A 14944-nucleotide genomic window follows, 5' to 3' on the forward strand; every position below is an offset into this window, starting at 1 on the left:
CCCACATGGGTGGTTGGGGCCCAAGCTCTTGGATCATCATCTTCTGCTTCCCAAGTGCATCAGCAGTGAGCTGGACAGGAAGCAGAGCCGCTGGGTCTCAAAGCGCATCCCAGTATGGGATGCTAGCATCACAAGCCAGGCTTAACCTGCTGCACCACAACAGCCCCCAAAGTTAAGGCCCTGAACAAACTATTCTGATTCTTTGGTGGTATGTGATACATACAAACACAAAACCCACAATGTGAACAGTTGGCCCTTTAGCATAGGGGTAAGACTCTTCATCTGAGGTGCACAGGAAAGTCTCTACAGCCCAGCCCCATCCATGTAATTTTTCTTTTTGCTTTGGAAATGCCTGCATTTTTGTCTAATTGGAACAGCTGATGTTTGCTTACCTTTTGGTTTGGAATTTTTATTATGTATTCTGTTGGTTCCCTAAGCATTGTAAACATAAATATGTGCACCTGGAAATGCAGAATTCAGTGGCTAAATAATCCATGTCATCAATAATTTCTAGTGATTCTATTTGGTTCCTTAAAAAATATTCCTGCTAAATGTCCTCTGTCTTGCTAAACCTCCCTATTCCTCCTGTCTCTTTCATCCTTTAAATGCACTTATTTTGTAGTCTTTTTTCAGATGTGCATTTGACTCTTTGCGTATTACTTCTCCCATTTGTCTTACTCATCACTGTGATCCTCTGAGTATGGTCTAACACACAATGCCATATTTTTGTAATCTGTTTCATGTTGCTATAATAGAATACCTAAGACTTGGTAATTTATTTTTTTTTTAAAAAAATAAGAGGTTTATTTTGGATCACAGTTCTGGAGGCCCCAGATCAGACAGCGGCATCTGGTGGGCATCTGGTGAGGCCCCCCTGGCAGAACAAGCAGCAGAAGAGGCGGGGACGAGGGGCCGGGGATTTAGAACCCCTGGCTGTCACAGTGACTGGCTCTTGTGGGAACTACACTCATCCCTTGGTAAGGGCAGAGCCCCCATGTTCAAACCCCTCGTATAGGTCCCACCACCTCTCAGTGCCCTTACACTGCCAATTCCATCTCAACATGACTTTTGTCAATGACAAACCTCTTCTAAACAATGGTAGTTTTTATCTGTACCATTTTGGTTTTTCAGAACTACGTATTTTGTCATTTCCATTATTATTTCCTCTTTTTTTAAAAAATAATGTTTATTTATTTATTTGAAAGGCAGAAAGAGAAGAGTCCCTGTCTACTGGTTTACTCCCCAAATGCCTGCAGTGAGCAGAGGGCTAAAGCTGGGCACCAGGAACTCAGTCCAGGTCTCCCGATCAGGCAGCAGGAAGCCAAGTACCTGGGTCATCACCTGCTGCTTCCCACCCTCCAAATTAGCAGGGAGGTCAGGAACCCGAGCTGGGGATTGAGCTCAAGTACTCTGATGCGGGACACAGGCATCCCAGCTGTGTCCAGATGTTTCTCCTGATTTCCTCTTTTAACTCAAGCTACTTAGGAATTTATTTTTCAGTTTTTAAGCAGCAGTTTAGTTATTTTTAACTACCCTGTTAACACTGTCTCCTAATTAAATTTCATGATGGTTAAAGAACATAATCTGAATGATACAGACTGAAATTTATTAAGATTTCAATTATGAAATTATGTGATTTTCATGATTATTCTATGCGTAATGAAAGATTATGTATTCTCTAGTATTTACCTATTGGCTGATATCTTTTTAGATATATCAGATGAAGTTTAGTGATTCTTTCATATATTTACAATTTTTTGCCTTCTTTGTCTACCAGATTCTATAAATTTTTTAAAGATGTATTTATTTATTTGAAAGTCAGAGTTACAGAGAGAGAGAGGGAGTTGGTTCACTGCCCCAGTGCCTGCAACAGCCAGGTGGGGCAGGTTGAAGCTTCCTCCAGGTTTCCTACATGGGTACAGGGGCCCCAAGGACATGGGCCATCTTCTGCTGTTTTCCCAGACACATTAGCAGGGAGCTGGATAGGAAGTGGAGTAGCAGGGGCTTGAACCAGCGCCCATATAAGATGCCAGCATCACAGGCAGTGTCTTAACCCAGTAGGCCACAATGCCAGCCCCTGACTTACAAGATTCTTAAAAGGGGTGTGTTAAATAAAAAGGGTGTGACTGAGGATTTGTCAAATTTGCCTTACAAGTTTTTGTGTCATAGATTCTCAGATTATGTAATAGATGCATTTAAGCTTTATCTTCTATTATTATTATTATTACAAATTGTCATTCTGTAGTTCTGTCATTGCTTTATGCTTTAAATTCTGTGTTGTCTGATGTTAACATTGCTTTAGTAGCTTTCTTTGAATAGGACTGCCTAAAATATTTATTTTCATTTCCTTACTTTACTTTGAAACTTTGCATGTGGTGTTGTTTCAAGCGAACCTTGTCAAACACAAACACTGCTAAGATATAACTACGTGTTTGCATATGTATGCAGGTGTTGCAGCTCAGCAGGTTAAGCTGCCTCTTGAGACTTCTGGATCCCATATCAGAGTGCCTGGGATTGAAGCTCACCTCCACTTCCAGTCCAGCTTCCTGCTAATGCACACCCTGGGAGGTAGCAGATGATGGCTCAAGTACTTGGGTCTCTGCCAGCCATGTGGTAGACCCAGATGGAGCTCCTGGCTCCAGGCTTCATCCTGCCCAGAATTCACCTGCTGTGAGTTCTCATCTGGGGGAGTGACCCAGTGATGGAAAATCTCTCTCTGTCACTCTCCCTTTCAAATAAATAAAACTAAACTTTTTAAAAAAATTAAAACATATATCCAATGTGATCACTTTTTAAAGATAAATTTAAACAAGTTACACTTAATTATAATTACACCTTTGTATTAGGATTTGTTTTTGCCATATTTTCTCTACTTTTTTCTCATTTCTTAACTTGAGGTTTACGTTTTTATTCCTTTTTTCCTCATTTCTTGTCTCATGAGGCTTAAGTTTTTTTTTAATGTGGTCACCTTTTATTTCTGCTTTGTTGCTCTGGGAAAACTTAACATTGCATTTATAATTATTTAGTACTTACTCTGATGTTTTAATATGCACTTCCCAGTTATTCATTTCATTACAAAGAATAGTTACTCATTATTCCTTTCCTTCCTTTCCTAGACGGGTCAACACTTTGTACTACCCCACATCTCTATCTTGCCCCAGCTAACTTTTTAATTGGCTAAAGTTAGTTTTTACCTTTTGTAAATTTATAAAAAGAACACATTACATAAAAATGATCAATTAAATTACTGACACATTTTACCTCTGTCTGTATTCACTTCTCTCTTTTTCCGGCTGAAGCACATAATAAGAGGCAGAGCTGAGACCTAGCTATGTGTGTTTCTCTCCAGAGTTCCTGTTCGCAACCACACAGTCTACTTTCACAGACACAGGGAGAGGCATCCTGCTCATGGGCAGAGGAGTGGGGCACATGAAGAGGAAGAAGAGAAGAGAGCAAGGCTCGAGAGAGGCTGTCGAGACAGAAGGGCACGTGGCTAGTTCTTATACCACCCGCTGGAAGACAGGATTCCAATATCAGAGAAGCAAAAGGAGCAAACTCATGAGACATGTATATATTCCATATACATGACACGAACATGAAAAATTAAACAGGCAATAGTAAGTCAAGGCTTGTGCCAGAAAGGGCAGGGCAGCTGCTGCCCTGGGGCCTGTGTAAGCTTGGCCAGGGTAGTCAAGAAGATTTGTAGTATGAAGGGCATGAAAGCCAGGGGAAAAGAAAGGATGGGGATGAGAGGGGAAGGGAATAAGGAAAACAAAAGAATGAGGAAAGGAGGGAGGCAATGAGGAAGTAGGAAGAAAATGAAAGGAAGAAAGGAGAAGAAAAAGCAAGACAATGTTCACATACCTGTATGTTTTATAGTGGGCAAAAACAAGAAGATGCTCGTTAAACTGCTAACAGTGTTTCCTTGGGATAGGATGTAAGTTGGGCTCCGGCTGGTTATTTTCTGCACATCAGCAATATTTAAGTTAAGACAGCAACAACAAAAGGAAAATGAACAGAGAGTAACAAGCACCCAGTGTGAGTTGTGGAGTACACTCGGGTGAGCTCTGCACTGATCCCCTGTGGCTCACAGAGACTGTCACAAGCCCATTTGTCTCTTCAAACTCCAGGCCCAAAAGAACACGAAGTGCCCTAAGAGGATTTCCACTCCTCCTCAGGCCACCTGCCAAATTCCCAGTGGCTCTGGCATTGTTCACCCTGCCTTCTTCCAGGATGCCTGACTCCTGGCGGAGAATCCCTCACCCATACGTCCCACCCGTCAGCCTCAAAAGAACAACTCTATTGAAATGTGATAAACCAGGTATGCACACACCTACCATATCAACAACCAGAGCAAAACAAGATCCAAAGCTGAGAAACACTTCCCTCCTTTTGTGTCTTCATGGTCACCCATGAGAGTGTCTTGCTCATTTGTCTAAAAGACACAGAACCTGAAAGCACTCCCTTGAAGGAAACAGTGACAGGCAGGTCCCGCTGATCTCTTCTGGCCTAGAAACATCACATGGACAAAGTCTTTGCTTTGTGGTTTCAAGAAAACCTATGATGTGTCCGCAAAAACACTCTTAAATGGAGCTTCGGTAACAGATCTTTAAAACTTAAGAGACAGAGATAAAAAGGTGGTGAACTGAAAGTGGTCTATTGTATCACATGGCCAGGATTTCTCTTCTCTGCACTGCTGATACTCTGAGCTAGATAATGCTTCATTCTGGGGCACGTCCTGTGCACTGCGGGACGTTTCACCGCATCCCTGACCCCTGTGCTAGCTGTCTGCAGCACACATATACACACAAACACACACAAACACAGACACACACACACACTGCTGTGACAACCAGAGGTGCTTCCAGTCACTGCCCAATATACCCTGGGAACCAGAATTGCCTCAGGTTAAAAACCACAGATATAGCTCCAACTTATAAAAATGAGTCATTTTATCTCTTGTCCTGTGTTCTTATGTGTTTTGCATGCACCCAGCTATTTGGAGGTTTTAATCTGTGTTAATCCATCTCTTGTAATGAAAAGGATTTGTTTATAATGCCAAAGGCTAAGCAAAGAGAGGCTGTGTGACAGGAAGAAGAGTATTCCAAAACTTCTCATCGCATTATAGAACAGGCAACAAAAACAACACTAAGAACACATTTATATTCAGCAAAGATAAAAATATAAATAAACCTTAGATATGTGCAATGACCCTAAATTATGAATGTTTCCCTTTTAAAAGGTTTGTTTATTTTTATTTATTTGAAAGGTAGGGAGAGAGAGAGATTGAGAGAGAGAGAAAGAGATCTTCTAGCTATTGGCTCATTCCCCAAATACTCCTAACAGAAAGGTCTGGGCCAGAACAAAGCCAGGAGCCAGGAACTCTACCTGGGGTTCCCACGTGAGTGGAAGGAACTCAAGAACTTGAGACACATCTGCTGTCTTCCAGGGTGGACGTCAGCAGGAAGCAGAGGCAGGACTCATCCCAGGCATGACAATCTGGGACACCCCGAGCAGCACCTTAACTTTCTGCACCACAGGGCAGAAAGGGTTTTTTTCTTTCTTTGTTTTATATATAAAACTTTAGACTACCCTCTGAACAGAGTTTGCTGCTGAAACATCCAAACCTTTGAATCTAGTTATCCATGTGGGAAAAATGCTTCTCACACCATACCCTAGGACACAACATCACTGCACTAAGTAACTTTATAATTCACTACCATAGATGAAGGAAAAAAAGAATGCTAGCAGGTTGCCTAGACTCACAATTCTGAAATGCTGACTCTACGTGTTATGTGAAAGACAACAAACACATTCCCATGACATTCTGAAGGATGGAAACTTCGGTGAAGCCAGAACCCCCCATCACTTACAACAGCATTAGTAATTGTCCACAACAACTAGGGACCATGAGAGATATTCATTCAGAAAGAAAATAAAGCTAGAATGTATCCTTGGGGGTCTGTAACCACTTACTGATGCCACCAGTTGTGGCCACTTGTTGGACATTATTTTCAATTTAAGTACCCAATTGCTGCCTTTTCTATGTACATAGATAATAATTTAATTAAAAATATCATTATGCTTTACTTTATATTCCATTTTAGATACATATAGTTGAACTGAATAAAAAATTTTTTTTTGACAGGCAGAGTGGACAGTGAGAGAGAGAAACAGAGAGAAAGGTCTTCCTTTGCCGTTGGTTCACCCTCCAATGGCTGCCGTGGCCAGCACACTGCGGCCGGCACACCGCACTGATCCGATGGCAGGAGCCAGGAGCCAGGTGCTTTTTCCTGGTCTCCCATGGGGTGCAGGGCCCAAGCACCTGGGCCATCCTCCACTGCACTCCCTGGCCACAGCAGAGAGTTGGCCTGGAAGAGGGGCAACCGGGACAGAATCCGGCGCCCCAACCGGGACTAGAACCCGGTGTGCCGGCGCCACTAGGTGGAGGATTAGCCTAGTGAGCTGCGGCGCCGGCCTGAACTGAATAAATTTTAAAACGCAATTGTGGGGCCGGCGCTGTGGTACAGTGGGTGAGGCTGCCGCCTACAGTGCTGGCATCCCATGTGGGTGCTTATTTGAGTCCTGGCTGCTCCACTTCTGATCCCGCTCTCTGCTATGGCCTGGGAAGGCAGTAGAAGATGGCCTAAGTCGTTGGGCCCCTGCACCCAGGTGGGAGACCTGGAAGAAGCTCCTAGCTCTTGGCTTTGGATCAGCACAGCTCTGGCCTTTGTGGCCAGTTGGGAGTGAACCAGCAGATGGAAGACCTCTCTCTCTCTCTCTCTCTCTCTGCCTCTCCTTCTCTCTCTGTATAGCTCTGACTTTCCAATAAATAAATAAATCTTAAAACAAAAAATGAAAAACCATGGGATATTTGGTAACATAATTTTTTGAAATTTTTATTTGATAGGTAGAGTTATAGACAGTGAGAGAGAGACAGAGAAAGGTTTTCCTTCCATTGGTTCGCTCCCTTAATGGCCACTATGGCCGGCGCTGTGCCGATCTGAAGCCAGGTGCTGGGTGCCTCCTCCTGGTCTCCTATGCGGGTGCAGGGACCCAAGCACTTGGGCCATCCTCCACTGCCCTCCCAGAGCACAGCAGAGAGCTGGACTGGAAAAGGAGCAACCGGGACTAGTACCCAGCGCCCCAACCGGGACTAGAACCCGGGGTGCTGGCACCGCAGGTAGAGGATTAGCCAAGTGAGCCACGGCGCCAGCCTGGTAACATAATTTTTAAACAGTGTTTTCTTCTTGGTACTTAAATACTGCAAGTCCATTTTACATTTGTTAAAAAATATATTTATTAGAGAAGACCTTTACTTTCTCTGAAGAGAACTTTTTGATGGAAAGGAGCACATTAAATGCTTAGATTTTTGCTCAAATACATTTATGTGCCTTATCTTTCAATTAAGAGGATTAGTTTCCATTGATACGTAATTGGCAGAAAATTGTGTTGAAAAGTGGTATTATTTAATTCTGGGAGCTGAACGGGTCAGATTTCAGGGATGATTCACTCGTTACAGAACTGGAAAAACACCATCAGTTTGTAAATGCACTCAAGGCTTTTCCACTGTCCTCACCACCCTCACTTCAAAATCACACTCAAGTTCCATGGGTGTGCAAGAATTAAGTTCACTTTTTGTCCTGAAAGACAGATAATTTTTTAAACTTAAAAGATTATCTCCCTGGTTTCAGAGATTTAACCCGACAAAATCTCTAACTCTGGGGCCCTCGAGTCCCCCCTGCAGCTGCTGGCTCCAACGCAGGGAGCCGTGCAGATGCTGAAGCGGTTGTGGGTCACACAGGCAAGAAAGAAGAAGCAGACATTCCACAGCTGCCTGCAACAGCTCCCTTCCCCAGGGCCCCCTGCGGCTCTATCCGCGCAGTCACTGTACAGCCACTGGGGATCCCAGGCCAGGCCAAAGAAAACCCAGGGCAGCTTACATGTGTCCCAGTGCTACAGCAAGAAGTGAAGCTACTTAAAGAGTAACCATTATTTCCAACAATTAGGTGGCCCCAAGCCAAAAAAAAAAAAAAAAAAAAAAAAAGAGGATGAAGAAGAACATCTGGAGCATGAGAAAATAAAAGATGTTTCATATTTTTAAAATTTCAGCTACTTATAGGAGATTTTTCTTGGGTCTTTGTTAAGGAAATAACTGACTCTTTGACCTTTATTCCTGGTTCTTTTTTCTTCTTCTTCTTCTTTTTTTTTTTTTTACTTTGGGGTTGGTGGAGAATATCCAAGTTGAAGAAACAGAACTTAACAGTTAATTCAGCCATCGTAACATAATACACTCATGGGTTTTAAAAGGATAATGTATATGATGGTCATATTATTAAAGTTCTCACAAGTTCTTTCAAACATTTCAAAGACGGAATTAATGGTACTAATGATATGATAAAACTAAAAACAAGCAGCAGAGACTATTGTTCCCTACTTGGGAATAACTGATGCTCTGGCAGATGCCAATTCCTTAGGATAAACCAGAAAGGAAGGGGCTAGAAACACAGAGCTCCACTAAAGAACTGTACTGGGGCCTTCGATGGTGCGTTTCGTATTGGAGCATTAGTTGGAGTGTTGGCTGCTCCACTTCTGATCATCTTCCTGCTAATGTGCTTGGGAAGACAGCAGAATATGGCCCAAGTACCAGGGATCCTGCCACCCATGTTGGAGAGCTGGGTAGAGCTCTGGGCTGCTGGCTTTGGCCTGGATCAGCCCTGGCCATTGCAGCCATTTAGGGAATGATCAGCAAATGGAAGATCTTTCTTTCTCTCTCTCTAACTCTTTCAAATAAAAAATAAATAAATCTTTAAAAAAAAAAAAGAAATGTACAGATGATGATTCTCCCCCAAAATTACAGTTTTACCCTAATCATCTTCTAGGATTATAAAGACAGGTGTAGATAGTCATTTTTATGTCTTGAATTTATAATATTGTTATAATTATTAATAATTACATGGTCAGAAAACCATTATTGTATCATCATAATTGCACCGCTTGCAAGAATTCACTAGATATGATCTGGAGAACAGTAACAAAGATGATATTAAAATTCACTGTGGATTTGTATGATTCAATGGCCTCATTTACACTTCTCAATAGTTTTATCCCCATTTTATGGATGAACAGATTAATGAGACAGTCAGAACGTAAATTTTTTACTTTAAAGTCCATGCTCTGGTTATTATGCTTTATGGACTAAGCTAAATATGACATTTATGCATTAATTTGGAACATTTTAAGTATTTTTAAAATCAATTTTAGAGGTTTATATTATGTTATTAAATTGCTCAATTTAGGGAAACACAGCCTTTCCATATGGGATGTTAGTTAAATCTCTCATTGCTTATAATTCCTTTTTCTTCTCTAACTACTGATGTTTTAATAGCTAGGAAAAGGCTTATTACAACCAACATATTAGTAATACAATTTCCTGAATGTTTTCATATTCTAAGAATCCTGAATTTCAGAGTCCTATCTTTATATTTTGATTCTCAAAACTTCAAAGCAAGGAAGCTAATAGATAACAAACACTGAAGCATGTAAATACTGAAACAGGCCTGACAATTTAGAAAAAGGAAAACTTTGGTTTCATGTCCATGCTAAAGTATCAGTAAGAAAACTTCAAGCCTCAAAAGGCCCTTGTTTACAGTTCAACAACATTCCTGCAAGACAATGCAATACTCTGCAGCAAGCAGGGACACAGAAGGCAGAAGCTGATGACATATGGGGTGCACAGAACTTCTGGTTAATGGAAGTTCTGAGATGTAGATATAAAAAATGATGTGTGAGTTGGTGGGAAAAACTGTAAGGCAAGTCAATTTTTTAATTAAAAAATTATGTAGCATAAACAATGCTAATGAGCCAAAAGCCCCAAGAGATCAGGATTGTATCTGCTTCGTTTTAATGTTCCACTCACTTTTCATAAGTGCCCGTCCACTCACTTGAAATACCTCAAGCAGAACCCTGTCTGTAAACCAGAGTTTTGAAGATTGTCTTTGTTCTTGTTCTTAGTAGCTCACCATTTCCCACTCGAGTTGTCAACCTGATGACAAATCACACACACACACACACATGCACACACTCACATGTGTGTGCACACAAAAAGAGCCCAGAAATCTTGAAACGAATCTCCAGAAAATAAGTACCTGGGAGTTCCTCGTAAATTTCATCGTCTATGGGCCGGCCGCAGGTTGGTGGGCCACTGGCTGGCAGAGGGTGGTCAACGTCGTCATAGACTTCTCTTTCATCACCATCCTCAGGGATCACATCGGATTCCATGTCTGCAAAACATGGTTCACAGAGCAGGTTCGCAAAGACTGAGAAAGAGAGTTGTAAGAGTATAGTTCCTAATAAACACAGGTGTGCAAAAAGCAATGTTCTTAGGCACTATGTCCTTACTTTAAATTTTTTTAAAAGTTGATTGTTTGTAAATAGAGGTGCTAGCTGGTACTTATAGAAAAGATGCTTTTATAAATCTGAAGTCAAAGGTGTTATGGTCCCTTGGTCATTCTCAGAGAAGTCTTTAGCTTTGCATGTGAAAACTCGAATCACTTGTTATTCACTTGTTCCACTGACTGCTCTTACCTTGCAATACAAATTTCAGCTGCTGTACCCATTCCTCGGCGTCTTTGGGAGAAGCTGCTGTAAACTGACAAAGAGCAAATAATAAGAACAAAAATCACCACGGAAGAAATGAAAGGTATGGTCACGTTCTTATCATTTCTTTAAGACCATTAGTAATTCTTTTCATGTCTAGTGGTACTTTTCTTGCAAGGATGCTTCTTATAATGTACAGTTAATTTTGACAAATTTACGTAATTGAAGCAGAGGATGATGGATTTGAAACTCCGATCAGCAGCTGGCAGCTGTGCAGGAAAAAAAGCTGCTTCTCTTCATCAATGTCAAAGACAGAACTGATGAGCAAAATTTGCCCTTGACAATTAGAAGACACCCATGAATTTCTTTCGACTGCTCGGTACAGTTTTCTTAAAAATGTTCTTGTCAGATTCCAACACACTACCTGACAACTTAATTAACTGGCTTTCAACTGCAATCTCAGATATTTAAAACTTATTAAACATACATTCCATAGTGAGGCCGAGCTGATGGCTCTGGATGTGCAGGGCTGACGTGAGACTTCACCCACACCCCGGCAATACAATATGCATGAACACTCTGATATTTTTCTTTTGACAATTTTACTGTTTCTGCTATGTGATTCTTTTAGGAAATTACATAGTTCCATTAAAATAGATATAAAATTCAACATGTGAAGTAACTGATAAATGACACATTTGCTTGATCTTTTCCAAGAAGATATCACTTGAACTAATCTGAAATTTAAGAAAATACGTATTTCTCTGTCTATAAGCATTCAATGTACAAAAAAACAAAAAAAAAACAAAAAAAAAAACAGCGCTTAATATTAACATGTCAGGAAGAGCAGTTTTAACAAAATGTTAATATCTCTATAAATGAAATGAGAACATTTTATCAACTTAATTTCAAGGCAACATAAAAACTCCAACCTGATAGATGCGTTTATCAGGAGCAGAGATTTCAAAACAGCAATCTTTCTTTCCATCCTTCCTAAGGGTGTTATTCATTCTGACACTGTAGCCATCTATTGCAAATTCACCTTTCTGTTGTTTGTCTGTTCAAGATAAAGGCAAAGTTGGAATTTCATTTACTGCTGTGAATATAAATGCTCAATTATCTTTAATTGAGATTTTCATAATTAATTCTTGGAAAGAGTATTGGTTACATTACTTTAGTATAAAGCTTGAAGAACATTTCAAGATATCATTTTTAATTTTAAAATATGGCAGTATTGGGGATGCTTGGTTCTAAAACAGACATCGTAAGGAACCAGAGGAAGAGATTCAAGTCAGTCTTGCTCAGAAGGACAAATGGAAACACAACACTTTTAAAGTAGGACAAACCTAACAACTAGAACTTAGAACTTGCTGGACAACCCTGCTACAACTCAATGGTTCTTTCACACCAAGTATGCTAGCGGGAGAGTCCATCTAACTGAAAATTTTCTGGGCTTTATTTACCGCTCACCAAATCCTTCCCATAGCACCACCAACAAGAAAATAAACAAAAAGCCCTGGAGCTGCGGTGATGGCTCAAGTACTTGGGTTCCTGCCACCCATATGGGAAAACCGAGTTCCTTGCTCGTGGCTTCAGCCTGGCCAAGCTCTAGTTGTGGCCTGGCCCAGCCCTTCCTGGCTGTTGCAGGCATTTGGAGAGTGAACCAGCAGAAGGCAGACCTCTGATGGTCTCTGTCTCTCTGTTTCTCTCTCTCTCTGCCTTTCCAATAAATTAAAATATTTTTTAAAATTTTAACTCTAAATTTTAAAAATGAAACAAAACAAACTACTAATTACAAAAAAAGATATGAAAGAGATATAAATTACTTTGATGGAGAAGAGCCATAAAACAAGGTTAGAAGCTTAAGTTACAAAACACAGAAAAAGGTTTCCTAACCAGTAAGGGGAGAGCTGAATGAGCAGTGACGCACACATATGGGGAGGAGTCCAAAGGAAGGGTAAGCTGAGTCATCCTTCCTACTTTACCCAGTCATGTTGACAGTAAAGCTGCACAGCTATAGGTCTATCTCCTAGATTGACACAATATCTAAACCACGAGTAAGGACAAACTGCCCCTTTTCCTGAGTTCAGGGGAAATAACACACATGCTTCCACATCACGGGGCGAAGGGCTCTCTCAACACAGTGTACAGTAAAACAAGCATCTCCTTTTCTTAAACGCATTAATTTGATGCCTAAAGCAACCTACATTTTTGAAAGGTCATGAGATTCTATCTGATTTAAAATATCAAATGAGAAAAGCCTGAGCTAGAAATTCTTTTTATTTATATGTTTATTTTAATTTGAAAGGCAGAGTGACAGTCAGAGAAAGATCTTCCATCTGCTGGTTCACCCCCAAATGCCTGTGACCTCCAGGAACTCAATTCAGGTCTCCCACAAGGGTGGCAGGGACCCAATCACTTAAGCTGTCATCACCACCTCCCAGGTGCATGTTAGCAGGAAGCTGAAATTGGCAGCAGAGCTGGGACTCAAAAGCTGAAATTGGAGGTGGAGCCAGGACTCAAACTCAGGGGTTTGGATATAGGATGCAGGAGTTCCGAGAGGTGGCTTAACCGCTAAACCAAACACCCACCTCAGAAATCAACTCAAATCTGGACGCTCTAATCATATTTAGTCACAATTTACAACTCTTTGGGTAACTGAAAAAGGAAAACAATTCAAAATTTTTGAAGATTATTTTGTGGGAAAAAATGTACAATTAATTCTCTGAGGTTTAAAAGTATGGTTTAAAAATTAAAGCAAAATTCTCACAGTGTATATAATCAAATAAGTTTGGGAGACTCTTGGCTGAATTAAACAAGTTAAACAGCTTTGTTAGTTTAGAACTTCTTGGGACCCTTAACATATTTCTATCCTGATTGCATTTCTAAGAGAAAGACTTAGTATGCAGCATTCCCTAAATTGATTTATTCATGGAACCCTTTTTTTTTTTCACAGAATATTTTATGTATATGATGCTCCCAAGACATATTTTACAAAACAGTTAACTAAAAAAAAAAAAAAAAAAACAAAAACAAAAACAAAAAAAAACTAGGAAACAAGTATTAAAATTGGCTCATTCTTCTAAAATTCTCAAAGAAGACTAAATAATTCACTTACTCATTCAACAAATTTAGTAGTAATACCTTATCAGACCTTTCCTACCTTCTCCCTGAAATACACACACACACACACACACACACACACACACCCCATAAAAATCTGAGTGTTACACAAGTACTAATCAATGCTCCCTTGGTTTGCAGAAGGAATCTATGCCTACAAACACTGGAAGTAAACTGAGGCAAAGTATCAAAGCTGCACTGAACAATTTCCTTAAACTCCCAGGAGAAACAAGATTTTTAAGGACCAGACGTGGAGTCAAGACTGCACTCTTGGCCAGTGCCGCGGCTCACTAGGCTCACCCAGGGCACCGGCATCCCAGGTCCTAGTCCCGGTCGGGGCACCAGATTCTGTCCCAGTTGCCCCTCTTCCAGTCCAGCTCTCTGCTGTGGCCCGGGAAGGCAGTGGAGGAAGGCCCAGGTCCTTGGGCCCTGCACCCGCATGGGAGACCAGGAGGAAGCACCTGGCTGCTGGCTTCGGATCAGCGCAGCGCAGCCAGCTGTAGCGGCCTTTTGGGGGATGAACCAACGGAAGGAAGACCTTTCTCTCTGTCTCTCTCTCTCTCACTGTCTAACTCTGCCTGACAAAAAAAAAAAAAAAAAAAAAGACTGCACTCCTGGGTCCATCTAATCTAAAGCCACATTTTCAGTCTCTGGTGCGATGAACAAGAGAAGCCACAAATCCAATTCACAGGTGAGCATCCCAGATTATATAAACCCATCCTTGCTCAAGGACAAGCAAACAGAGAAAAGCAAACACACACAGGTGCCATAAAAATATTACCTAATACAGAAATGTAATTTAGGATGCAGAAAGCACAGGCAAAGCAACAGAAAACAAAGTAAACATCAGACAACAGCTCTGCATCTTTTATAAGGGCAAAAAGACAAACAAACCACATGCACTCAAATTCTGAAAGAGATGAAAGTTAAAACAAGGTAATATAGAATAAAAAGAGAAATGGATTACAGGGGTAGAAACTGAAGAGAAACAACTGTGGGAGGGAATAGGAAATGCATCGCAAAACAAATGACAGATGAGAAGTAGCTAAAAAGTAGAATTAACAGTGCTACAAATGAGATCAGATCTACCTCAAAAACTCCCTCAACAGACAGAGAAACAGAGAATAAGGGGCGAGAGTGGCAGAGGGAATAAAAAGAAGACAATACGGAGCCCTAGCAGCCGATGGGTTGTATTTGAGGACAAAGAATTACTTCAACATCT

General features: G+C 40.9%; 1 protein-coding gene across 5 annotated transcripts in view; it reads right to left on the reverse strand.

The window, feature by feature from the left end:
- SKAP2 (src kinase associated phosphoprotein 2) overlaps positions 1-14944 on the reverse strand; it is a 182281-nt gene that overhangs the window by 46405 nt on the left and 120932 nt on the right. For all 5 annotated transcript variants that reach the window (XM_002713727.6, XM_051853255.3, XM_089315443.1 and 2 more), the window contains 3 exons: positions 11532-11656; positions 10588-10651; positions 10149-10283 (listed from right to left, as the gene is read on the reverse strand). In XM_002713727.6, coding sequence (XP_002713773.1) covers positions 10149-10283; positions 10588-10651; positions 11532-11656 — 324 coding nt within the window. The remainder of the gene's footprint in view (positions 1-10148; positions 10284-10587; positions 10652-11531; positions 11657-14944) is intronic.

This window comes from Oryctolagus cuniculus, chromosome 16 (genome assembly GCF_051225735.1).
Source record: "Oryctolagus cuniculus isolate XC-2025 breed Fujian yellow rabbit chromosome 16, ASM5122573v1, whole genome shotgun sequence".
In the NCBI taxonomy this organism is placed as follows: Eukaryota; Metazoa; Chordata; class Mammalia; order Lagomorpha; family Leporidae; genus Oryctolagus; species Oryctolagus cuniculus.